A 26,310-nucleotide genomic window follows, 5' to 3' on the forward strand; every position below is an offset into this window, starting at 1 on the left:
CCTCCCGGCGGGCAGCGCACGCGCCGCGAGGCAGCCTGGGACTTGTAGTCCTGGGCGGTGGCCCTCGGCTTGGGCGCCGGCAAGGGGCGTGCTCACCTTTTAGAACCACTGCCTTCTGGAAGCGTTAGAATGTTCACGTTCTGTCAATTAGTCAATTCCCCACGCGCCCACGGGAAAATACTTTTAAAGTAGGCTCAAGGCACCGGGTACTGCTACCAAATCAGCTGAGAGCTTGCTATTCAACCACAAATCAATCCATTTTTCTCTCTCAACATCTTCAGTTTAGAAATGAAGAGTTGGAGCCCTGAGCAGCGGTGCAGGCCTGTGATCCCAGGAACCAGGGAGGCTGAGGCAGGTGGACCGCAATTTAGAGGCTAGCCTGGGCAATTTAACGAGGCTGTGTCTCAAAAAAAAAAAAAAAAAAAAAAAAAAAAAGTTGGGGATGTGGCTCACTGTAGAGTGGCCCTCAGTTCAACCCTTAAGGGGGAAAAAGTCCAAAGTGCACAATTTCCAAATCAAAAACCAACTGATTTGCCAAAGGAAAAAAATGAATGGTTTGGGACCTACACTTCTGGACCTCAAGAGCAAGTTGGAATGAAATGCGTTTCTTAAGTCCTCTTCCTCGTCTGAGAAGTTTTATTTGTCCTGCACTTGTGAAGAATAATTTTGCCAGATATAAAATTCTAAGTTGGTGAGATTTGGGGTGGGGGTCTCTTGCCCTCTTCCAAGTATTTACCCCCATACTTTCTGCTTGCATGGTTTATTACTAGTAGCTGTAATTCTTACCATTGTTTCTTTATAGGTAACATGGTGTTTCCTCCAGCTTCTTTCAAGAACTTTTGTCTTTGGTATTCCCTCGAGATGCCTGGATCTTTGGTTTAGCGTCTCATTGGTTTTGGAAAGTGCTTGGCCACTTCAAATATTTCTTCTGCCTGCTGTGAGTGGTGGCACATGTTAGTCCCCGCTACTGGAGAGGCTGAGGCAGGAGGATCCTAGGTTCGAGGACAGCCTGGGCAACTTAGTAAGACCGTCTCAGAGCAAAAATTTTAAAGGGCTGTTGGTGTAGCCAAGTTGGTAGAGCGCTTGCTTAGCATGTGTGAGGCTCTGGGTTCAATCCCCAGTACCAAAGAGAAAACAAAACAAAAACACTTCATAGGAAGCACTTACCATGGATGAAAGACTTCCCCTCACATTAGAAACCGGGGTATCCCCGTAACAGACCAGAGCATCTTGGGATTTGGAACTAGAATAGTCTGGAATCCCAGTAGAGCTGTCTTGAGCAAGTTTAACCCCACCACTCATTTCTTCACCTATTAATTGGGGTGGTTGGGAAGATCAAATGAGGTCATCCATGCCTTGTACTTGGGGTTCACCCTGTCCCACAGTGAGGACTCTCTCATGTAGCAGCCCACACGGGTCCTGGGGAGGTCTGAGTTTCCAGGCTGAGGTGCACCCAACCTCTTTCCCCATTTCTGAATGAAAAGCAGCTGTTCTCTGCACCTAGAGAATTTCAATGCTTTCTATCGGAATTGCTTTTATGAGAACGTGCCTCTTTCAATTAGCTGGTGATTTCAATTAAAACTGATGCACTAAATGTACTCCTTTCCTGAAATCAACGCCAGGGATGACGCAGTGTCTGAGCATCCCCTGCCCCACGGCCCCAGCCTGGAGCCAATTCAGACCCCTCCCCTAAGGGCAGTCAGGGAGACCTGGGTTTCGACACCCCTTCCACACTGGCTGTGACCCCAGTCAGACTGCCCTCTCTCAACCTGTCCCATGAACACTTAGGCTGGGCACAGCAGGAGGGTGTGGAAACACAGCCTGGCACGATGGTGGTCACAGGTTCCTCCACCTCTCTGGGCCTCGGTTGCTTCCAGTGTGAAATGTGGACAGTGGGACGGTGCTTGTGTGAAATGGCTCAATACTGCAATTACCTGGGATAAAGCAGAAATGGAACTGATATCTATCCCCTGCTCAGAGCCCAGTGACCTCGACTTTTGTCCAGAAGCCTTCCCTGGCAGGGAACACGGGCGCTGGGACTATCTTTGGAGGCTCAGTCATCAAGAAAGGTGGGTGTTTTGCGGCGATCTTCACTGGAGGCACACTTGTGCACACACACACACACCCGACCTTTAATATCTGTTATTTTATTTTTTAAAAAAAGGTTCCGATACAAGGCCCCAGAGTAGCGCATGCACGTAACGACCGGCAGCTACATCGTCTGATGACCAGCACCCTCCGCTAACTCCAGTCTGTGACCTGATGAAGAGACCCGCTTCCCACTTCAAGCCCCGTGACCTAATGATGCCCATGTCCAACCTTCCACGTGGCTTGCGATGACTCGGAGGTTCCTTTTAGTATCTGGACGGCAAAGATACATCAGTGGCAAGAATAATGAGTGAGTGTCCTTCGTGTATTAGATGGGGAAATATGAACAAGGCGAACGAGGGGGAAGCCAGCTTCATTGGACAGCCGAGTCCCCTAAGTCTCTTCCACCTCCAACCATGACCTACGCTAGGAGAGAACTTCGAGGACGAGACGGAGCTGCTTGCCCTGAAGGGCTGCAGGAGGGTGGAATGGCCGCAGGAGGCAAGAACTTGAAATTGGACTTGCGGTTCATGGGCCAGCTCTCTGATGTCAGCCCATCTCTGAAATCCACCCCTGCCCACGTGAATTCTGGCAAGGGATTCAGCCCGGGAGGTAGAGCGTTCTGGCTCCTGTCTGGTCTCATTTCCAGGAGACCGTGGCCCTGGAAGAGTTAACTGGAAGCATACAGCCACGGAAGAAGTCTGTGAGACCCGAGGGGCAGATCTTAGTTTGGTTTAGTATATTGAGTGAATTGGATTTTTTTCTAGAGTTTTAAAAAACATTTTTTGTGTGTTTCTCGATGCGCTTAGTTACTTACAGATTGCTACCTGGGGATGATCTCAGGGAAGGCCAGTTAGTGAATCAGTGTTCATTGAAATCATCACCTAGCTAAGAGACATTCTCATAAGAAAAGCAACTTCGAGAGAAAGCAGCACGTAGCTTCTTTCAGTGCAGAGAGCCTCCTCCTCCTCCCAGTCAGACAGGAATGACAGACCCAGGAGGGAGGCGCCTGCTGACATCCGCAAAGCCCCAGAGTGACAGCATCAAGGGCCTGGGCCCTGGAAAAGAAAAGGGGCCTGCAGCAGGTGACATCTTAGACGCCAGCTGCACACTTCCCAGAAGAGCCCCTGGTAAGGGCTGATGTCAGGAAGCCACCATCGCCCTGGAGAGCAGGGTCCCAAGGCACAGCGGCCCCCACCCCACAGCCCCCCACTCCCTGCCCCTGTACAGGGCTTCATGTGGCCAAAAGACCCAGCAGATGCCGAAGAGCGAGCAGCAGAGTCGACACAGAAGCCACACCTCTCGGGAGTCCCGCCACTCTGTACCTAGAGGGGCCTTCGCCAGAATGCGACAGTGGGTTCCAGCTCTCACACCGGGACCCAGGGAAGCCTGGCCCGGAGTTAGCTAAGGGCTATAAAGTGACTAGTGGTCAGTTACTGTCCATGAACTACCAAGTGTCATGGCAGAGGCTCTGCCCGGCGCTGAGCACTCGGGGATATCATGATATCAAGGTCAGCAAGTGTCCTGCTCCTGTAAGCCAAAGCACCAGAGCTGAGTGAACACAGTCCTCCTCTGGCCTTGATGAGGAGTTCAAGTACTATGCGTGGCTGGAATGATCCTGGGCTGTGCCTCTTCAACATTGCAGTTTCTCAATACTAAAATGGTGAGGAAATGTCTTACCAGCGCCCCAGGCGGGGTGAACTGATGGAGAGGAAGGCTGAAGGAGCAGCTCTGGAAGTTTCTCTTCTGACTCAGGGAAGCTTCTCCTCTCCTGGACGATGCTCCACAGAAGCTTCCTGACCACCGATCAGGGCCATTTGCCAAAGCTCAGGAGGGAGGGTTCCCTGCACAGATGATCCTTCCATCCCAGCAACATTTCCCCAAACAGACCAGAAAGCCCACCACTCCTCCTTCCTACTGCACTCACGATCAAGTTCTCCTCGACCCTCTAGCACTGGGAGCTTTGCTTCCTTAACCCACATGTGTCATCGCCTTATATACAGAACACCCATAAAAAATCTATAAAATTTTATAGCACACCTATAAAACTGCTCAAGTCTTTATAGGTGTCCTGAACACAGGACGACGGGAGATAATGGGTTAAAGTGAGAGGGCCACAGATACTCATCATAAAAAGGGATGCCAGGCTGTCCTGGGCCCTCCAGTGCACAGACAGGAGGCCCCGAGCAGCACAGAGGAATCCACAGGTGAAATGGAACCCAGAGAGCCTAAGGGGGACCGACTTCTGCCAGAGCAGAGGACACCTCAACAGGATCCATCCAGCCGTGTCGCTAAAGGAAGGGCCCGTACAAGGCTACCCCATAATACTGCATAATGAGACTGGGCAGCTGCGAATGGGCCCAGGAGGGACACGGTAGCCATTTCTGCCCTGGCCCACGACGGCGGTGTCACTTAAAACTCGGTAGTAAAAATGTTAAGTCCCTTATCACAGGGGAAAACCCCAATTAAAAAAAAAAAAAAAAAGGCAGGGAAGCCAGCGAGGCACGAGTGACCGTGGCTCCCGTCCTGATACTCGGCTGTGCTGGCACCCCCGAGTGCACAGCACGCACAGCGCAGCACAGCAGGCTGGCACCCCGCTGCGGGCACCGCGTGCACCCGCCTCCTCCCCTCCCGCTCCGCCCCGCCCCAGGCCCCGCCCCTCCGGCCCCAGGCCCCGCCCCACGGCTCAGTCGGGGCCGCCCTTCTGCTTGGCCAGCGTGCACTTCAGCTCCCGCAGGTTCTCCGTCAGCACCTCCACCTCGTCCAGGCGGCCGCACTGCTTGGCATCGAAGATGTAGGCCTTGATGTTGTCGATCTGCTGCAGGAGCAGCTCCTCCTCGATGCGCTCCTCCACCTCCGGGCCACTGTCGCTGTCCACCTCGAAGGGGTTGGTGCCGGCGGGCTCCTCGAAGGGGTTGCCAGGGGCAGGGGGGCTTGCAGGCCTCAGACAGGGACGGGCCTCTTCCTCCTCGAAGGGGTTGGGCGCCAGGCCGTCTGGGCCAGTGAAGGGGTTCCCAGCCTCGGGCTCCTCTTCCTCCTCCTCCTCGAAAGGATTGTATTCCTTGGGGAGCGGGGCCGCCTCTGCAGCAGCGGGGCTGACCGCGCCCTCTCCCGGGGGGCTGGGGCGGTCTTCCTCCTCAAAGGGGTTCAGGGGAGGCTGAGAGACAGTGCTCTGGGGCGGGCCTTCCTGGTCGAGGGCGGGGGGCCCAGACCACGCTTGAGCTGGGCTGGGGGACGGGGTCTTGGGGGCCGTGCCGCTCTGAGCTGGGGAGGGGCCTAGATCCAAAGCATGAGCCAGGTGGGTGCGCAGCCCGCGGCCGGGCTCCCGCTGGAAGTCCAGGGAGCGAGTCCGCGAGTGCAGCGGCGCCGCCCGGACCCGCTCGCGCTCCCACTCCCGCTCTCTGAGCATCTGCAGCTGCTCCCGCTGCAGCTCCTCCTCCTCGGCCTGCCTCCGGGACAGCTCGATGGCCTTCTCCGTCTGCTGCTGGTCGTACTCATCCTGCAGCTGCCGCAGGTTCTCCTGCAGCGTGCGCACCTCGTCGGCGCGGCCCGCGGCCTTGGCCTGCCTGATGAACGACGTGATGTTGTGGATCTGCTGCAGGAGCGGGTCGGGGTCCTCGCTTTGTCCCTGGCCCCCTGAGAGCGGGAGCCAGCCCTCAGCCTTCCTCAGGGGGCCGGGGCCCCTGCGGAGGGGTGCCACCTCCCCGTTGGTCGCTCGAGACACCAGGCCACTCTGCCTTTCCTCAAGCCGTCGCTGGGACTCCAGGGCAGCCTGGGGAGACAAGGCAGAGGGTCACCACCCACAGTCACCAGGCCAGTGGCAGCCTCCGCCATGGTCCCTGCAACACGCCAGTCTGCCTCCCAGAACTAAGACATCCAACTGTAAGGTCAGGTGTTTGGTTTTCAAAAATAATAATAAGTAAGGGAGTAAGATTGTCTCCATCTTAGCTTCACTGGCCTCACGCAGGAACCACAACCGCCAAGGTCACGAACCTCAGCGATACTTAGACTCTCTCAAAGTGTGCGGTACACGTATTTTCTGGTTTTGCTTTGTTTTCCTTTCTGTGGTGCCAGGCGGTGGAACCCAGGGCCTCCAGCACAGGAGGCCAGTGCTGTGCCTCTAAGCCACACCCCCAACCCTTTTAAAATTTCATTTCCTGCTGGGTACAGTGGCCCTTGCCTGTGATCCCAGAGACTCAGGAGGCTGAGGCAGGAGGATGGAGAGTTGAAAGCCAGCCTCAGCAACTGAGCAAGGCCCTAAGCAACTCGGCAAGACCCCGTCTCAAAATAAAAGATAACAGAGGGCTGAGGATGTGGCTCAATGATTGAGCACCGCTGCATTCAATCCCCAGTACAAGTACTTAAAAAGTTTCATTTCAAGACAGGGTGTCACTAAGTTGCCCAGGCTGGCTGCAAACCGGAGCAGCTGGGACCACAGGTCGCCAGAATGCGACACAGGTGTGTGCTGCAGCATCTGCTGATTCCTGTTTACCGGTGCAGAGTCCAACATGGGGGAGCCTCCTGGAGTCTTGATCCCCTGCAAGCCCAGAGGGAGAGCTGCTCATCTCCCTGGTGTTGCAGGATGAGAACCAAACTGCTCAGAGGAAACTAGGACCTGGCCAGAAAAACAAGCAGGTATTCTGGTTTCCACAGACAGTGTGAGGCCGGAGCAGAACAGAAGACAAGAGCAGCAGGGGTTCCGACGTGACCCAGGCTGCTGTGCAGGACCCCGGGAGCCCACGGGCTGCCACAGGCACCGCGGCCTGGGCCGGCTCGGCGCACCTGCCTCTCCATGGTCCTCTTCCTCTCCAGGTCCTGCTTCCTTTTCTTTTTCAGTTCCTCAAACTGCTCTTTGGTTGGCAGTGACATCAGGCCCAGCAACTTCTCCTGCGGGGAGTCACAGACAATTTTAACCTTAAAAAATGGTCCCTAGGCCCTGTCTGTTTAAGCTAAGCCACTCCAGGGCTGGAGAGTGACAGGTGCCGACAGCTGCAGCAAAGGACCTCGCCCTTCTGTCATGCCAGCGTCAACTTCCAGATGGGCCTGCCTTTTCCTTATGAGAGGTCACGGCAGATACCCTGCTTACTCACCTGGCCCAACACGGGCTTCTCCACAGGCTGGGCCCTGACCACCCGAACTGCCCCCTCCATCTCCACCCTCCCGCCGGCCACCCTCCACAGCAGTGGCCCTTCTACAGATCAGGTATCTTAGCTGTTTGCTTTCTACAACATGAGCTTCGTGAAGAAGGAATGTGTGTCCCCTTTTTTATTACAGGACATCCAGTGCCCAGAACACGGCCTCGTAACTAGTAGGCACTCGATTAATGGTTGCTGAAGAGACTCACTCACGAATTAAAGGAGAAAGGCGAACGTCTCAGCACTCAGAAAATGAGCCCAGTACACCTCTCCCTACGACAGCCGTTTGAGCACTGTGTAGAAAAGTGCTCCTGATCGAAACGTTCAGTGATCGAAACGACAAGCCACAAATTTGCAAATATGCACTAACTACTGTAGGTTAAAAAATGCAATCAGGAATAGCTCAGTTGGTAGAGTGCGTGCCTGTCAGTACAAGGCCCTGGGTCCAATCCCCAGCACCACAAAAAAAAAAAAAAAAAAAAAAAAAAAAAATGCAAACAGGAAAGAAAAAATCTGCTGGAATCATGAGTGGTTCTATTGGGGACACAGGATTAAAAGTATTTTACTTTTCCCTGAAATGTGGTATAATGCATTCATCTGAAGAAATAATAGATGTGCCCCTGGCACAGATCTGCCTTCTGGGGGAGCTGGAGAATCTGTATGATGCCCGTTGCCCTGGGAGGACTTTACCTGCACAAAAAGCGTGGCTGAGCACCTGATCATCCTCTGCAAACGCAAAGTGTTCGGGTGTGGTGGAGGGTCCTGGTTCAAGCCTAAGGTTAAAATCTTCTTACTGAATCGGAACAAACACAGAAAGGAGTGTACAAGTGTTTGGAGCTGCCAGGCTTTCTTGTCGGATAGATGTGTGCAGACAGGTAAGGGACTCCACTGACATGTCCTTGAAAGAAAAGCCCATTTCCTACCCTTTGTACCCAGGACCCCAGACACAGCTCAGGATGCCTGACAAATGCTCCATCACTGAGAGACTGACCTCCGAGGTAGACCCAGCTTCACAGGTGAGCAACCTGTGCAACTGCACAGGGCCCGGCATTAAAGACCAGGTTTAATGGGATTAATGTCCTCTTGTCATTGTCTTAGAATTCTTAATGTTAAAATGGGGCAACATTGTTATGTTGCACCTGGACCCACAAATTAAGTGGCAGATCCTGCACGTTGAAAGGACAGTGATTCCTCCTCCCAGTCATCCCCCTCAGTCTCTCTACTCCCTATACTTCGAGGAGCCGATTTAACTTAAGGGACCTTACCTTAAAGCATCTATTAGCTCATATACTTTTTGCACTTCGAGTCGAAGGTCACTGGCATGTTCCAGGCTGTAGGTTGTCTCCCCAGCACTAAGGGGAAAAAAAAAAAACTCAGCAAGTTTGATACATTTCCGTGCGCCGATTAGAGAACAGGAGAGAAGGACTCGCAAGGAGGCCTCACAAGGAGAGAGACGGTTAGTTCTCTCCAAGGGGTGTCCGGGCTCAGGATATACTGTAGCATCCGTTTCTTGGGGTACACTAATGGACCAGAAGCTGCTTTCCAATGTACAGGTGCCACAGGTGCCAGGACTGTGGAGTCCAGCTCCGCCTCCAGAGGACTGGACGAAGGCTTTGTCTTGACATCTTCAAGGCATGTGGACAAGGACAAGGCTAGCCCACATCCACAATCGTCCTCTCTGGTCATTGCCACGTTCCTAGCACAGAGCTGGCGCGCGATACTTCCTGAGTGAACGAGTGAGCAAGCAAAGTGGCCTTCCAGCCCTTAGGAGCTGGCCTTTGGAGAAGGGGAAGAGTTAGGTCTCTGGAGACGGCTAGTGATGGGCGCTGGCCAGGGAAGCCCACGGCAGAAAGCCACCAGGATACGGGAGACAGGCCCAGGGTAGCAAGGTCACCGGGACAGTGCTGAGTGCCAACTCAAACGACCAGGAAGTACCTCCTGCTGGTGTTCTGGTAGAAAGTCAGTCCTGCTCGATTTTACACCAGTGGGTGGGGTGGGAGTGTGGTATACATTACAGTAGGTTCCAGGAGAGGAAGGAGCATGGGAGCGGTACTCCAAGACAAGGCATCTCCATGTAGGGCTTATCAGAACGTGGCCACCGACATCAGCTGGGTGCCTCTTCCTAACTACCCCTGGGGAGGGCAGTGCCCTCCACTAGCTGAACCCACTGCTCAGGAAATCGCAGGTGGAGAAGAAAATGTGCCCCTGCCTGCTGTCCTTCAGAACCAGCGCCCAGGATAAGGACAGAGAGAGGAAGGCGGATCCAGGAGGTGCAAATAAGGGAAGGGGGCAGTAGGAGGACAACGGCGGCTGAGAGGGCCCAAGAAATGGGCTTTCCTCCCCTTCCACTGGCTGCTGGTAGGGGCTGAAGACACCTAGCTGTCAGGAGCTGCGAGTGGTGTGCACACCTGTAATCCCAGTGACACGGGAAACTAAGGCAGGAGGACCTCACGTTCAAGGCCAGGCTCAGCAACCTAGTAAGACGCTGTCTCAACTTAAAAAAAAAATTAAAAAGGGATGGGGATGTTTCAGTGGTAAAGTGCTCCTGGATTAATCCCCAGTATCTCCCCGAAAAAAGCACACATGTAATTGTTAGGACTGGGGTATCCAGGGTGGGGCGTGGCTCCGTGGCAGAACATGTGGTTAGCAAGGTCAAGGCCCTGGGTTTGATCCCGAGCACCCAGAAAACAATTACAAAAGCCTGAGACGATGGTTTTCCTACCTCTTTTTATTCTCTCCCCACGTCTCGCCTTCCTTTCGGCGGTCAGTGCTGGGCAAGCCCCCTCCCAGCCTCCTCGCCTTCCCCACCTTTTTTGCCCTGTAGCTGGAAACGGGAGGGGAGGAACAAGAAATGGCAGAAGAGCTTGGAGCCATGTAATCAGGGGAAACTGCAAGGGAAGGGATGTTTCTTGCACAAACCAGCTGGGTTAGCCTCTCCTATTTCGTAAGTAGGACGTCTGCAGACTCCATGTCAGGCAGGAAGCTCTTTATGGACCACACTCGTGGAAAAGTTCCTCTTTCCTTTTCCTTTTTGTTTTCTGAGATGGGGTCTCGCTGCATTGCCCAGGCTGGCCCCAAACTCCTGGGCTCAAGGGATCCTCTTGCCTCTGCTTCCCAAGCAGCGGGGACCGCAGGCACACACCACCGTCCCTGGCTTCAAATTCGCTTTCTTTACAGGTGAGACCCACACGACAGGCTTCTTAGAACATGGCCACTGACACCATGAGGGAAATGGTGTCATACTCTGTGTTTTTGGAACACTATAAAATACTGCTGCAGTGAATGTCCAAATGAAAACACACTTTTGTTTTAAATGAGGAACATCTAATACTACATGCAGGAGCCCAAGTGTGGCAGGTGGGCAAACGCCGTGTATCACACATGCTGCAGTTTCTCCTACAAAGAGTGCTGGCACCTGATTCTGGGAGCAGCACCTCAGAACCCTACATGAATATCAAGGGTGCATTATTCATAATAGTTAAAAGAAGTAGAGAAACGTTCACTGGGATAAACAAATGTGCACTGCCTTTGTGCCAAGGAAGCAAACTACTGGCACAGGCTACCACTGCACAGCACTCTGTGAAAGAATCCAGACAGAAAAGACCGCGGGTTTGTGATTCTATTAATACAAAATGCAAAAAACAGACAAATCCACAAAGTCACCCATGAGCCCCAAGGAGGAGTCGGGCTCTTAAGCAGGGAGGGCTGAGCAACCTCGTCCCATTAGGGACGGGCACGCACACTTCATTGCAGGCCACAAGGTCTGTCACCATTCGCCTCTGCTGCTGGAGGGCAGAAGCAGCCACCCTGTCATCAAACAATGGGCAAGGCTGAGGTTCAATAAAACTTTATAAAAACAGGGCAACAATAAGTGTTGGCAAGACTGTGGAGAAACTGACACCCTCATCTATTACATCTAATGGTGCAGTCATTTTGGAGAACAGTCTGGCAATCCCCCAAAATGTTAAACCCAGTTACCATAAACCCAGTAATTGCCAGGCATGGTGGTGCGCCTGTCCTTCCAGGGACTCGGGAGCCAGAGACAGGAGGACTGTTTGAGTTCAGGAGCCCAAGGTCAACCTGGGCACCACACTGAGACCCTGCCTCAGAAACAGTTTTTAAATAGGAGCTGGAGCCTGGTTTGCTGGAGACCACCTGGAGCCCCAGAAGCTCAGGGGGCGGAGGCAGGATACAAGTCTGATCAGCAACTTAGCGAGGCCTGCTTTAAAATTAAAAAAAATCAAAAAGGCGGGGGATACAACTCAGTGGTAAATCAGTCTGGGTTCAACAGCCAGTAACAACAACAAAAGCTGGGCTACAGCTTAGTGGAAGAGCAAGGATCCCTGGCACCAAAAATACCCACAATGATATGTTTAGAAAAACAAAATAATTATATCCCTAGGTATATACCCAAGAGAAATAAAAGTAAATGTATGTATACACACACACACACACACACACACACACACACACACTATACATGAATATTAAGGGTGCATTATTCATAATAGTTAAAAGTAGCAGAGAAACGTTCACTGGGATAAACAAATGTGGTGTAGGACGCACTGCCTTCGTGCCAAGGAAGCTAACTACTGGCACAGGCTACCACTGCACAGCACTCTGTCGAAGAACCCAGACATAAAAGACCGCGCGGGTTTGTGATTCTACTAATACGAAACGCAAAAAACAGACAAATCCACAAAGTCAGAAATGAGACCGGGGTTGCTGGGGAGCGGGGTGAGTGCTGGGGGGGGCGGGGGCAGGGCTTCTGGTCAGGGTAAGGGAACTGGTTGGGACAGCGTGACAGCTGCACAACGGAGGGAAGGCGGTACCCTCACTCAAGCGCATGCTCCCAAGTGGCGACGCTCATGGAGCACCGGCTACCTCTTAATTTAGGAAATCAGACGGCGGGGCGGGCTGCGTTGGCCAGGGGGCTGACATGCCAGTCCAAGCCCTGCCGCCTTCTCAGCCCTGCTCCTGAGCGTGCTCCACCGGAAGCGCTGGGTCACCCACACAGTCTGTGTTTACAAAGCTCACGGGCCGCTGGAGCACAGGCACGAAGATTTCTCTTCAGCGGCCACGGAAGAGGAGCATGGCGCCAGTCCAGCCTTCCGCTGGGCCGGGGGCGTGGCTCGGGTAGAGCGAGGCAAGCGAGGCACCCACCAAGCCCGGGCTCCACCCAGCACCCCAAGCACACGGGCACCAGAAAGCCTGCCATTTTCAAGTGCTTTAGAATCGACTGCAATGCCAGCAGACGGTACCGCCGCATTGGCGGAGGGAAAGGCTTACTTCAGGGACGCTGCCATCTTGATGTATTCGGGGGCTTTCTGGTCGACCTTCTCCATGCAAAGTCGTAATTTCTAAGAACAAAAAAGAAAAATAGGTGAGCGCGGCTCTCAAGACGCACAATCGCCAACTCCAGTCAGGCGGAGGTCAACAGAGGGGGATGCAGAGTGCTCCCTTTTCAAAACGAGGGTGTCGTCCCCTTATGGTTACCACTTTTCTAATTTACAGACCCACTTTCCAAGCAGAACAAAACCTTGTGGGAAGGAAAGAAAGAGGGTGGAGCTTTTGAGCAGCTGTTCTGAGGGAACGAAGGCTTCCAGGGCACCAGCAGTGCATCTAGCAAGACTGGGAAGAGGAAGCCGCTGCCGTGGAGGCTGTGGACCCAGCACCGGGCTGTGGTCGCAACACGGGAGCAGAAAGCACCGTGGCTGTGCAAAGGAAGAGACAAAAGGTCCCGACTCCACACAAAGGCGGAGATGGCCACCTCCGTCTGCGGCTCAGCACTGGGTCCAACACGGTGATTCCAGAAACCCAGCCCAGGACCTTCAGAACCGCTAAGAGACCAGTCCACCATCAGGAGCCAAACAAGCTGTGCCTCTGCTCAGTTTTGTACAAGCAGCTTCCTCTGCCAGGCTGCTCTGTCCCCTCGCCTCCCTGTCCCTGCCGCATCCCCACTGGCTGGTCCTCAGCCCACAGGTCTCACTGGCCACAGGAGGCTGGGCCCGTCTCCCTCCCAGAGGTTCCTGCGCGGGCTACTTCCTCTTGAAGGGTGCCTCTACTAGGGACGTTCTGGGCTCTGGTGGTAGCCAGAGCTGAGGCACTTGAAAGGACTTAGAAGGGGACCTTCCAGTCACTGGCAGTAGACAAACCAACCCTGGAAACCTGTTCACTCAAACTCCCGAGCGGCTTCCCGGGACGCTGCCGGCCCACTGCTCCCCAGAGCTCCAGCTCTGCCTCCCGGCAGGATCTGTCCACCACGAGGCGCCGGCCCCTCCTCCCCTGCCTGGGACCACCACAGCCTCCGCCCGCTGCCTTCCAGTGGGCACGAATGGTGGAGCAAGGAGCCCGTGGCAACACCCAGGGTGCCTGACTCACCCAGGCCTCAGCTGGGAAACCAGACCATGGCCCCTGGACAGGTCAGTGAGTCGAGGGACGCCTTCCCTAAGTATTCTCTAGACGCCCCCAGGCATGTACGTGGCGAAGAGCCTAATTGGCCCGGCAAGCCGCACCAGCGAGGGCACAGCGGGTCACCTCGTAGAGCCTCACGATGGTGGGCGTGTGCTCCTTCTCGTCGATCTGCTGCTCCCTCTTGAGCAGCGTGTCCTTGCAGTGCGTGCAGCAGCGGATGCGGTCATCGTCCTTCTCGTCCAGCACTGAGCTCACGCTGCTGATGCTGCTGATGCTGCCCCGGCGTGAGCCGTGCACGCTGTTGGGGGACTGGCTGGGGCTGGTGTGGGTGCTCAGGGAGTCCTTGCTGGCACTGGTGAGCTTGTCTGTGAACCACAGCAGACAAACGGCGATGACCCTGCAGCCCCCAGCTACCCCCACCCTTGACCGCCACCCACGTCCATCAGAGGTGCTTGGGGAAGGACACTCTCAGGATCTGCCGATCAGCAAGGACAGCTCTGCCTTCCTGGGGTCGGGCTCTGGTGGGAAGGGACCCTGCTGCCGTGCAGGCGGTCTGTGTTCGAGGCCCTGAGGGCCACCCCGGCCTGGCCCTCCCACCGTCTGCCCTGTGCCGCAGACAGCCACACGCTCCCCTGAGAACTTCCTGCTCAGTCTCCCTTCATCCCGAACATCTGGCTCCCGCCCTTTCCAAGCTCAGCCCAAATGGCGCATTGCTAGGAAGCTATTCCCATCCCAGAGGCAGGAACCCGTCCTTCCTCTCAGTCCCCACTGCGCCGCCCACCACGGAGGACCTTCCACGCCATGCAGCTGCCCCAGCCATCTAACTCCTTGGGGCCAGGAACTGTGCCTTTCACCCCACTGCAGCTGCCAGTAGAGACTGGTGAGTGAACCCAAGGAGAGAGACCAAGTGTCCTGAAAACGTGGCCTACGTGGTCTCAGGTGAGACGAGGAGCTGGCCTCACAGGGACGGGAAAACGTCAAGGCAAAGCAGGTCTGAGGGGCAGGAGAGCCGGGGAACGAGCCCCCGCTCCCGCCCTGTGGGGTCCAGGCGCCTGTGGCCAGCAGTGCCCAGGCGGCAGTCTCCAGGGTTGCGAGTCCACCCTGCAGGGCCCAGAATCCAGCAAGATCACCTTCAGCAACTTTGTGTGTCTGTGTGGTGCCAGGGACGGAACCCAGGGCCTTGCGTACGCCAGGCAAGTGCTCTGCCACTGAGGAACATCCCCAGTCCTCCTTATTTTTTGAGACGAGGTCTCGGTAAGTTGCCTAAGCTGGCCTCCAACTTGAGATTCTCCTGCCTCAGCCTCTCAAGTAGCTGCAATGACAGGCCTGTGCCGCTGCCTGGCTCCTACCCAACACTTTACAAGAAAAGTTCTTCTGTTACAGACTCCTGTACCCGGCCCCGAGCACGGTGCCCAGGCTGTAGTGGGCACCAGGGACTCAATGAGTGGATCATGAGGAGCTCACTGGCCATTAAGCAAACAGGTCCCACCGCCCGGGTGCTGACAAGTGAGCAAGCTGGCACAGGAGCACCAGGGCCTCCCCTCACGCACTTGCAAAGGGAAGGCTGATGAGCTCCATGCACTTCTTGCACATGATAGACCCGCAGAGGCGGCAGTGGTGGCGGCGGTTACGGATGCTGAACTTATTGCCACAGTCTGGACAGAAAGGGACATCCTGGTCATTGACCCAAGGCACCACAGACTTCTCTATTGCTTTGGGAAGAACAAAGAAGGAAAAATAAAATAAATAAAAAAGCACAGCATTTTCAAAACAGCTTTGGTCAGGGAGAAGAAAAGAGTACAAGAACGAGTTGAGTCGGTTACCTCGAATCTTGGCAGACTCGGTGTTCATTCTGTCGAATGCGGTGAGCTGATCAGAGAAAACAGTGCCAGACAGATTAGCCGGTGACCCACACACGCCCACGCTGCCCGCCACGCACGCGGCCAGCTGAATTCGCGTTTGCATTTCTCCAGTCTCAGGGGTCATCCCCAGCCCCACTAAGTCACAAGAGCGATTTCGCATGTGACGCAGTTCTGAATTCACATCCGGAAGGCACGACCCTTCCTATGACCCACTTCCAGCCTCTTCTTTGTCCCATTTCAGCAAGAACCAGGGTGGGTGCGGGTGGGGCTGGGCAGCTACTGAGACCAACGGGCGCCCCTGATTCTCTGGTCCTTGTGGAGAATCAACCTGGCCACAGAGTTCTGACCTTCAAAGTTCACATGAAGCACTGTACCTGTGGTGGCCACCGTGCCCGTCACCTAGTCACGGGTCGCCTGGTCACTGCCTGTCTGTTTCCCACCATGCTCCACTGGGTGACTGTGCCCAGGACACCCCAGAGGGAAAGGCTTCCTGGCAGCCAAGTGGGCTTCACTGGTGAGAACAGGAAGTGGGCCCATGAGAGTCTGTCAACCCTGGCCACTTCCTGCAGGAAAGCCAGCCCCGGCTAGAACTGTCCCGTGTCCTCTGCCCCTCTCAGGACGGCCATTTCTAGTCAGTATCAGATATATGCCACTTATATGACACAGGACACAGAAACATAGGCTTCTTCCCCAGGAAATCTGCACTCGCAGGAAAAAAAAGGGTTTTAAAACAACAAAATTTACCTTCTCTAACCTGATTATTAGTTTATTGACTTCGACGACGTAGTGGTCAATTCTGGCAGCTCGGTGTTTTTTGAAGTCAGAAAGATGGCTTCGCACGGCACCTAGGGGGCAAGGCGGGAGACAATGACCCGTGCCTTCTCTGAGGGCGCCTCTCCCTCCCTCAACAGCGAAAGCAAGCCCGATTCAAGGATCTGAATTTGAACTCTAGATTTTTAATTCTCACAAGAATTTTAAAAACTATAAAGCAAACATTCTGACATTTGTTAAGATGTCAACTGTGGCCCCTGGAGGCTGTAAATTCTACAGCATGAGGCCTCAGAGAAGAGCAGACGAGAGGCTGGACACTGGCCAGCCTGCGCTCCAGCTGCGATTCTGTAGGACCGTGGATGAGCTGCGCGACCTCTCTGTGCCTTAGCGGAGCCATCTGCAAGGCTGGGAGAACAGCGGGATCCACTTCACAGGGTTTATACAGATTAAGCAAGTTCAAATGCAGAAATCCTTAGAGTACGGACTGGCACATGAACCCGTGTGAAATGCACAGGGATTTTTTTTCTTTTTTCATGTGGACTAGGGATAGAACTCGGGGCTCTACCACTGGGCTATATCCCCAGGGGCTCTCTAAGGTGCTGAGGCTGGGCTCCAACTTGCGATCCTCCTGCCTCAGCCTCTGAAGTCACTGGGACTACAGGCATGTGCCACTGCTCGCGGCTAGCGAATGTATTTCTATTAATCACAGTTACCACATGGACTATGACAGATCTCTTGAACGCATTGCTCCTGTGTGACCTGTTGTGCTTTGACCAACAGTGCCACATGCTATACTCTAACTGTTCCCCTGTCTTTTCTTCCCTGCCCTGTAGTCTAGCATCTAAATAAAGTTTAGCTTAGAATTTCTTAGGGGTGACTATAAATACTAACTTCTAAAATTTGTCATTCCTTTAATCTTCCACAATTTGTGCCTTCCTTTAGTTGTGGAAACAAGTAAGTCAGAAAAACCATCCTGGTAATTGGACACTGGCCATCATGAAAGAAGGTATCACAAAGCTAATAAGCATTCACGTGTCTGGAATTTCTCTGGCATGATTCCAACTGGCTTTCATATATAATTCGTCATTACATACGCACCATTTTTTGTTCTGGGTCTTTGTTTTCTGTACTGGGGATTGAACCCACGGCCTTGCCATGCTAGGCAAATGTTCTGTCACTGAACTACATCCCCAGCCCTTATTGTTTTTTAAATATTTTATTAGATGTTGAAGGACCTTTATTTTATTCATTTATTCATATGTGGTGCTGAGAATCAAACCCAGTGCCTCACACATGCTAGGCAAGCGCTCTACCACTGAGCCACAACCCCAGCCCCCCCTTTAATTTTATTTATTTATTTTTGATGCCTGGGATTAAACTCAGAGGTGCTTAACCACTGAGCCACATCCCCAGCACTTTTTATATTTTATCTAGAGACGGGGTCTCGCTGAGTTACTTAGGACCTTGCTAAATTGCTGAGGCTGGCTTTGAACTTGCAATCCTCCTGCCTCGGCCTCTGAGCCACTGGGATCCCAGGCATGTGTCACCATGCCTGGTCCCAGCCCTTTTTTAAAATTTTATTTTGAGACAAGGGTTGCTGAGTTGCTCAGGCTGCCGTGAACTTGCCATCCTCCTGCTTCAGCCTCCTGAGTAGCTAGAATCACAGGCATGGGCCACTGTGCCCAGCTCTGTGTATTATGTGGTTAGTGTGCGGGTGAAGAAGTGGCTTTTAATTTTATTTTAGTCTAACTTATTTAAATTTAAATAGCCAGCTGCGGCTAGTGGTTATCGAGTTGTACAGCACAGTTCAAGGACTTTCTTTATTCAAAAAGACCTATATGTAGAGAAGCTATAGAGACACAGCACCTGACCTGGGTAAAGATCACCTCCTCTCCTAGAGCCTGTTTCCTCAGTATAAATGGGAATGAGCTCCCTACCCACTCCACTCCACCAGGCTTTTGTGAAAGGTGAGCAGGATAAGAGAATGAAAGCAGAACAAAGTACTACCAAGGAATCACTATCCCGTGACCGAGAGAAAATCTTTTACTATATTAGTGATCACTGTCCTTCGACAGCTAAAGGACATGAAAAATCAGATAGCTCAGCTCAGTGTTTGTTCCATGATCCTTCTGGTAACTGCTGTATTCAGATATAATTCAATACACATAATTTACCACGGGAAGGAGTCAATGTTTCCAGGTCACGCAACCATCACAGGAAATTGCAAAATGTCTTTGGCCCCTGCCCCCCAAAACAATTGCTTTGCAAGGTGAGTAGATGACGTCATGATTGCACAATTCAGTGCCTCTCACGTGGCAGGGCGTGTGCTACATGCGTGAAGATGGATCTGTGAATGGAGTTGGTGCCTGGGCTCGCTGGCATCACAGAGACCTGGAACTGTACCCCTCTGCCTCCCTCACCAGCTGTTTGACCCCGGGCGGGCTCCTGTGGGGTGCAGTGAGGACTCAGTGAGGCCACTCATACGCGCATTTAAGGCTGGGTCTGACACAAAGAGGATGCTCAGCTCTACCTCTCCCATTTTCTCCCCCTGTGAGGGCACAAGGCCCATGAGAAGACCGACCCTTGTGGTCTGCTGATTCCTCCATGGCCAACTCTTACAACAGTGCCTAGGACACAGCAGTGCCGTGAACGAGGCAGTGGGTGGAGGGGTGTTCTTACCAAGCTCCTGGGGCTCCCACATGTAAGGATCGACGCCTCCGTAGCTGAAAGACTCATATCCTTGGGCTCCCGAGTCTGCTCGGTCATCCCCTTCGCGTTTCAGCAACTTGTTCTTGGCCTTCTTCGCCTTCTGCATCAGACCTTGAAGAACGGCACAAATCAACAGCTGAACCCAGGCAGAGCACCCAGGAAAGAGGCAAGGGACGTCACAAAACCAAGGCTGACCAAGTCATTACCCCTGTTGAAAATGCATGAGAAATATTTGGATCCCAAGCAAATAAGCACACCAGCTCTGGCCCAGTCAGCACCAGCACCGCGCTGCCTCAGGGGCCGAGACGCAGGCTACGTGCCAGCTCGCTACCAAATCCGAGTGCCCAATTCACGGAAGGGGTCAAATCAAATCCGATGATGGAGCCAGGATGACAGAACTGGTGTTTTCCTGTCTTAACAGGCTGGTGATCATCAACATTTTTCACTGAACTATACACATAAAAACTGATGTAAAACTGCCTCAGTGAAGGTTTTATTTGCTCGCAGTGCTGTGGATGAACCCAGGGCCTCGTGCAGGCTAAGTTAAGCACGCTACCCTGAGCTGTCCTCCTAGCCCTTGCGTCTTCTCGACAGCCAGAGTCCACAGCACGCACGCGTCCTCCCTGGGGACGCACGAGGAAACAGCCCTCCAGGACGGGACACAGACACCCAGCTCCACCATGCTGCGACTTGCTGTGCCCAGGGTCACGGGGCTACGGGCAGCAGGGCTGGGAGCAGACATGTCCCCTGGCTGAAACAAGAAGCCAGCTCTCCCAGCTAGCAGTGGCAGAAACTCTGCCTCTCGGAACAGGGGCTCTGCCACCTGTGCCCAGGCGAGAGGCCACTTGTTAACACTGAACGATCGACTCGTGGGGGGAAAGAAAAGAATTCTTCAGTTCTAAGTTGTTCTCTCATTTATGTTCTTAAACCTTGGGTGACTGCTATCGCTTTCTGCCACTAGAATCTCACAAAAAAATACCAGAGGGCTGAGGACCTACTTCCACGGTAGAGGGCTTGCCTAGCACATGCGAGGCCCTAGGTTCAATTCCCTAGTGCCACAAAAAAAATCAGATTTAATACAAAATATTATTACTTGGACATTTATCGATACTGCATGGAGTTCTTGTGACTGAAGGGTTCTATCACTTGAGCTGTTCAGCACTAAAACACCCGAGAGCTCTCCAAAAGTCCTGGTAAACACAGACAAGGAGGGGCGAGCAGGCGGTGGGTGCAGTGAAGACAGGTGGAGACCACAGGCAAATTCCCCCATTATCGGTCACTCTGAGATGGCTTTTTCCAACTGGAAAAATACCAGAACTCAAGGACATCCTTGAAAATGCATTAAAGTCATCTTTCCTAGTGGGAGAGGAAACTGCCTGATGTGAACAAAGGGTCTGGCAGACAGGAAACTGGAGTTAGCAAACAATACTTTGCTTTTGCAAACAAGGCTAAAGCGTGTGCGTCCAACAGCAGTCTATGCGTTTAACCATTCTAGAAGACATCGGAACACTGCCTGGCAGCCTTCCCAGCCTGGCGTAGCCCTTCCAAAGGCGGCCAATCAAGAACAAACCCGTCTGTTTTTAAAAACAAAGCAGAAGCTACAGTTGATTTCCTATTCTGTAATATCTACTAAATGGGCCAAAGTGGAACCAGGTTTGGGGCTCAAACCCAAAGACCTGTTTTAGGAATGTCTAGTTTATCTTTAAAAACAAACAAACAAACAAAACTGCCTCTAAAACCTTACACCAATGTTTGTTCCTCTGGCTTTTTCTACCTTCCTAAAAATATAAACTCCATAAAATGGCAGAGGATCAAAAGACAAAATAGAGAATGGCCTGCTTTTGAAAGGGCTTTTCACAAAATCTCGGAGGCCAATCTTTAAAACTTTCCTTTCCTGAATCTGAGACAAAGACAACTGTGACATAAGAATTCCTTTATGACTTACGAAATGACCATTAGTACCAAAGGAGGGCTCCACTCAATCTCTTAGTACTTTGGAAGTAGAAATGGAGGGGGAAAAAACCCAAGAGGCTCTTGTTTTCTTTTTCTTTTCTCTTTGTGGTGCTGAGAATGGAACCCAGGGCCCCAGGTATGCTGAACAAGCACTTCACCACTGAGCTACAGTCCCAGGTCCCCAAGAGGACCTTAAGTTCCGTTCACGAGGAACAAAATTTCCAATCTATGTAGCATTCCCCAGATTCCTGTATCAAGTACTCCTTAAATAATCTTAAAACATTTTTCTCCAGCAAAGGGTCATCATGGGAACCTGCCATTCCCTAACCTCTCTACAAACTGACATAACCAGTTTGAGGACTATCATGGCATGTGAATCAGTATGGACACCAAGACGAGAAGCTTGTTGAAAACAATGGCAGCCCTTCAGTTGTCCAAAGAAAACTTACATAACTAGGTCTTAGAGGGTTTTGTTCCTGTTTTCTTTTCCTGGAAGTTGTAATACATACTACAATTAGAATACTGGGTCTTTGATCATCAGTGATGCCCCGAGGAAACAGCAGCAGTGGACTTAAGATGACAGAAGATCTGGGTTCCAGGCCCAGCTGCGCCAATTCCTGTGACCTTGGTTAAGTTACTGAACATCTTCTGTGGCTCACTTATTATCTGTAAAATGAGACCTACCACCTTCCTGCAGGGTTGTTGGGAGAGTCAAATGAAGTAATAATTTATGTGGTAGAATCTCTGAAAACTATAAAGCAGAGTGTTTTTAAGACTTTTTAGAAATTTTCTATTCCTCTTAATAGTTTTGGCTCTGCTCAAACCTGCACAGCCAGGAGTCACCTTGATAATCAATGCCCTTAGGATTGTGGAAATCACTTTGTCATGTTTTTGGATAGAAGTTTTTTGTTTGTTTTGGTACCAAGGATTGAACCCAGGGGCACTTAACCACGGAGCACCCATCCCCAATCCTTTTTGTTTTTTATTCTGAGACAGGGTGCAAGTTGCTGAGGACCTTACTAAGTTACTGAGGCTGGCTTCCAACTTGCGATCCTCCTGCCTCAGCCTCCTGGGCTGCTGGGATGACAGGTGTGTGCCACAGCAAGCACTCAACCACTGAGCTACATCCCCAGCCCAGAAGTTGTAACTATTAATATTTTTAGCAGTTTTTTTTTTCACTTAACTGAAAAGTGAGATTTGGAGTGGAACTCCAAGGACAAAAATTCAATTACATATACCATCTAGGATCACTCCTTTCTCTCTATCCAATAAAGATGATGAATACTGCATCCAGACTTTTAAAGTCTCATGGCCTCGGTGTGAGACGCAAGTTAGCTGAGTAGGAACTCACTAGGAGAGTGAGTTCCAAAGGAGCCGCCACTTATTTGGGAGTTAGAAACTGAAGTTCAGGAAGTATAATAAACATATGGATAGTCAAAATTAGCTTTGAAAAATTCTTTCAGTAACTCTATGACCTGAGCCAATGGAAGATCAAAAACCAAAGTTTCATTTTTTGGGGTTGTTTCTCTTTCATTTCAGCTATGACCTCTTTTTTCTGGGCTGCAGAGGGCAAGGTCCAGTTGAGGAAGGAAGGATTGCAGGAAGGCTCAAATCTGTGACAGGCAAATGGTACATAACAGGTCTCTACTTTCACAGCGGGAAAAACATTTCTGTTGACCCCCTTAGGCTGCAGGCTGGATAACTGAAATAATGTAGCACAAGACAAATCACAGTGATTACACTTACTAGATTCAAAGCTGGGCTTTGCTTCCCTGGGTAATTTTAGGCAAGTTTCTAATCGCTGTGGCTGGCATTCTCTTTGAGAAAATGGGGCTCATAAGCACACAGATATTATAAGGATAAATGAAATACACACACAGGAGACTGAACAATGCCTGGCATGGGACAAGCACCAGACACCTATTTGCTACCATCATCATTGTCACACGCTGGTAGCAGCATGGAAGCCCATGAAACCTGTGCCACGAGCGAACTCTCTCACTGACAGAACGGGTTAGGCAAGATCCTCGCCTCTTACTTTTAATTTGCCCTCTGACATCTCGGTCTTCTCCCGAGTGCTCTTCTTCGTAATGTGACTGAAGCTGATAGAAAGACTGCAGGTCCTTCAGGCACAGAGGGCAAAGGAAGCCCTCCCTCACTTCCCCGGGCTCGTCCAGGGAAGCCATGGCAGCGCCCCTCTCAACCTCAGGAAGGCAGGAGTCTCATGCCAACAGGCAGCGTGGTTCCGTCCAAGGGGCCAGGGCTCCTGCGGCATTAGCTTAACCTCGCAGCACATGGGTGATCGGGAAGCATCCTGGCCCTGGATGAGGCTTCCTCTCTGGAACAGGAGGAGACCTAAGAGAGGAAAGAAGAAGGGGAGAAAGCCAAGTCAGGAAAATTAGCAGCAACCGAGAAATTTTTCTTTTTTGTTCTCTTCACAGTTCAACAAGGGTACTTAATGTTTGTTCAGTGCAAATTTATAAAAAGAGACTATTTCTCAGATCCTAAAACCAAGTCACAAAACCTAAGATGCAAGAACATCATGGGACACCAGTAACTCGATAAAGGGGGAAGCCGATTCCTAAAGATAAGCAAAGCTGACGCCAAGGCGTTTCTCTTAAACTCATTCCAAATGGTCCAACTTCATCATTTCTATGTCAGGGTAGCCACTGAGCAAGTGTCTTATGTACTTACCAACAACAAACTTTTATTTGACTTCTTTTCCCTTGATAATTTATTTGACTATATGTAGTGCACTCTTGATACTTATAAGGCACATGTGTTCAAAATGCAAAGATGAAAAAAATACAGTATCTGCCATAAAGAAGCAAAAACAAGCCAGGTGCAGGGGCAGATACCTGTAATCCCAGTGTCTCGGGAGGCTGAGGCAGGAAGATCACAAATTCGAGGTCAGTTGCAGCAACTTAGCAACAAGGCCCTAAGCAACTTAGTGAGACCCTGTCTCTAAATAAAACATCAAAAAAGGCTGAGGATGTGGCTCAGTGGTAAAGCACCATCTGGGTTCAATCCCCAGTACCCCAAAAAAAGAAAGGAAGAAAAACAAAAATCTAAGATTCTCAGCCTAAGCTTGAGGAAGAACTTTAGAAGTCTACTGATCAAAAAGAAAAATCAGCCAGGCACAGTATGTATGTCTGCATTTCCGGTTAGTCAGGAGGCTGAGGCAGGAGTATTGCAAACTCAGGAATTCGGGCCAGCCTGGGCAACACAGGAACACCCTGTCTCTTAGGGAGGGAAAGAAAAAAAAAAAGGAAGAGGAGGAGGAAGAAGGGAAGGGGGAGGGGGTGGAGAAATTTTATTTTTTGTTTATTTGCAAAACACTCTCTCCAATGAGCAGCCTACATTTTATACCAGCAAGTAACATCTGAGCAGCAAGGTTAATGTTCTGTTTCAAAAATAAGCGGATTTGGTGCTCCAACATTTTAGGGCTTAATAAGTTACATTTTTAAAACGTATTGGGTCATAGCCAAGTCACTTCCAATTATCACCTCAGAAAGATTCCCAGCCACAAAAAGAATTCAAACGACCATTTCATGAAAGCTGAAAAATCTCTCTCCAAGAACCCGGGGCCCTAAACCACAGTATAGAGTGAAGGAGTATGTGTGTGTGCCACCCTCAGCTTCAGAGGGCCCCTGACAGACAGACAGCAGGTCCGTTCTTTCCTCCTAGTTAGGAAGCCCAGTGATTACATACCCAGAGAGTCCAGCCCTTTTTCCAGGTCACTATTGAAAGAGCAGCTCCAGGTCTGACCTGTTCCCTCCCCAGCAGTGTCTCACCTGCTGCTCTGGCTCTGACAGCCTCCTTCCTTCCCACGCACTCAGCAAATCATCCCTAACAAACACAAAGCAAACGCCACCTCCACTCCACCCCTGCCACATCCACACCTACTACAGCTCGGCCCAAACCTCTTCCTGGAAGAAATGCCTCTAACTCAAGGAAGGGGCCCACCAGGGTGCCCTTCTCCTTCCTGGCACTCATCTCACTTTATAATCACATGTAAAGTGACTAAATGCTACAAGCCTGTAAAATCTATGAGGACACAGACTATGTCTCCGCGCCTCCTCCCAGAGGTACAGCGCAGGATCCGGCGCACACACAACAAAGCAGAACTCATCCCCATGAATGAATGAACACTTGAACTCTAAAATCATATAACTACATACACACCACAAAGAAATTACCCGAAGCCACCAAACTGGACCCCACAACCACAACCGGACACAGATGCAAGCCACTCATATCCTGAACTATGTGAAAACGCAAATGTAATCGCAGTGACTCGGGAGACTGAGGCAAGAGGATCTGCAAGTTCAGGGTCAGCCTGGGGAACTGAGCGAGACCCTGTCTCAAAAAAAAAAAAAAAATTTTTTTTAAAAATCAAAAAACGGGCTGGGGATATAGCTCCGTGGTAGAGCGCCCCTGGGTTCGATCCCCACTACCGCATTTAAAAAAAAAAAGTAAAAATAAAACTTTGCTCTCCCGCAACTTCACGCCCGGTGCAGAGACCCCCAGCCCCAGCCCCTGCACCAGGACTCACGAATGCGCGCAACCGTACAGTCCAGACCTCAGCGCGATCCCGCGCCCGTCGCCTCCACACACAGGACAAGGCAGACTCCACCTCGTGGAGCAGACGTGACCACACCACGCACCGCAGACATGCCACACCAAACGCCACCAACAGCTCCGCACAAACGCCTCGACCTCACACCGCCGGAGAACCACCCAGGGGCACTCGGGAGACAACCGCCCTGCCCTCAGCCGCACAACCCAACACACCTGCACCCGCCCCCGGGTTCCGCACGACCACACTGAGCCCCAGCGTCCCACCAACCGCACTCACCGCCCGAAAACCACAGCGCCCGCCGCGTACGTCACACCCACCGCCACCACAGATCCCCCACACCCACACGGCCCGGCCCGTCTCCGCTCCCCAGCCCGAGCCGACCCCCGCCCGCAAGCCGAGCCCAGCCCTCAGTACCCGGCCCGGGCTTTCGCAAGCACGCAGGCGCGTCTTGTTCCCAGGACCGGGCTCTGGGCCTCGGCGGTCGCTCACAGAATCTCAGCCGCCATCTCCATCGGCTGCTCGGCGCTCAACGCGCGCGCCTGCGGCAGCGCCCAAAGCGGAAGTCAGGCTGGCGAACCCCGGTCGAGTGCCGAGTGTTCGAGCCCCACCCCCAGGGGGGCGGGGACAAAGTGGATTGGAATCGCTCGAGTCGCCGGCTTCTGCGCAGGCGCCGTCCGAGGCGGCCGTGGGGAAGAGTCGCACTTGAATATCTTGCGACATTCCGATGTCCCGGGCTTTAAAGCCAGCCGGTGCCCTCCGCTCGGTTGTACAGATGGGGAAACAGATCTGTGGTGCT

General features: G+C 52.1%; 1 protein-coding gene across 2 annotated transcripts; it reads right to left on the minus strand.

Annotated features, from left to right (window-relative positions):
• Window positions 1–2,110: 2,110 nt before the first annotated feature.
• Rbsn (rabenosyn, RAB effector) lies at window positions 2,111–26,063 on the minus strand. 2 transcript variants are annotated; one of them, XM_047534798.1, is made up of 12 exons: window positions 25,929–26,063; window positions 22,971–23,287; window positions 18,950–19,090; window positions 16,244–16,344; window positions 15,461–15,506; window positions 15,188–15,349; window positions 13,761–14,002; window positions 12,513–12,583; window positions 8,489–8,575; window positions 7,914–8,016; window positions 6,871–6,975; window positions 2,111–5,860 (listed from the first exon to the last, which is right to left on the minus strand). In XM_047534798.1, exons 2-12 carry the CDS (start codon window positions 23,116–23,118, stop codon window positions 4,775–4,777), a joined length of 2,292 nt encoding a protein of 763 aa, XP_047390754.1. In that variant the 5' UTR covers window positions 23,119–23,287; window positions 25,929–26,063; the 3' UTR covers window positions 2,111–4,774. The 2 variants fall into 2 exon arrangements, with proteins under 2 accessions (XP_047390754.1, XP_047390755.1); XM_047534799.1 differs by lacking the exons at window positions 22,971–23,287; window positions 25,929–26,063 and having other exon boundaries at window positions 16,254–16,344; window positions 18,950–18,996.
• Between the last annotated feature and the right edge of the window lie 247 nt (window positions 26,064–26,310).

The sequence above is a fragment of the Sciurus carolinensis genome, chromosome 19 (genome assembly GCF_902686445.1).
Source record: "Sciurus carolinensis chromosome 19, mSciCar1.2, whole genome shotgun sequence".
NCBI lineage: Eukaryota > Metazoa > Chordata > Mammalia > Rodentia > Sciuridae > Sciurus > Sciurus carolinensis.

Excerpts from the sequence above, each read along its gene's own strand:
- Rbsn (XM_047534798.1), bottom strand. The coding sequence starts at position 23,118 with ATGGCTTCCCTGGACGAGCCCGGGGAAGTGAGGGAGGGCTTCCTTTGC. Across the intron at positions 15,350-15,460 it reads CGAGTCTGCCAAGATTCGAG|CAATAGAGAAGTCTGTGGTG; the intron begins GTAACCGACTCA and ends TTCTTCCCAAAG. Across the intron at positions 14,003-15,187 it reads CATCAGCCTTCCCTTTGCAA|ACAAGCTCACCAGTGCCAGC; the intron begins GTGCGTGAGGGG and ends TGTGGTTCACAG.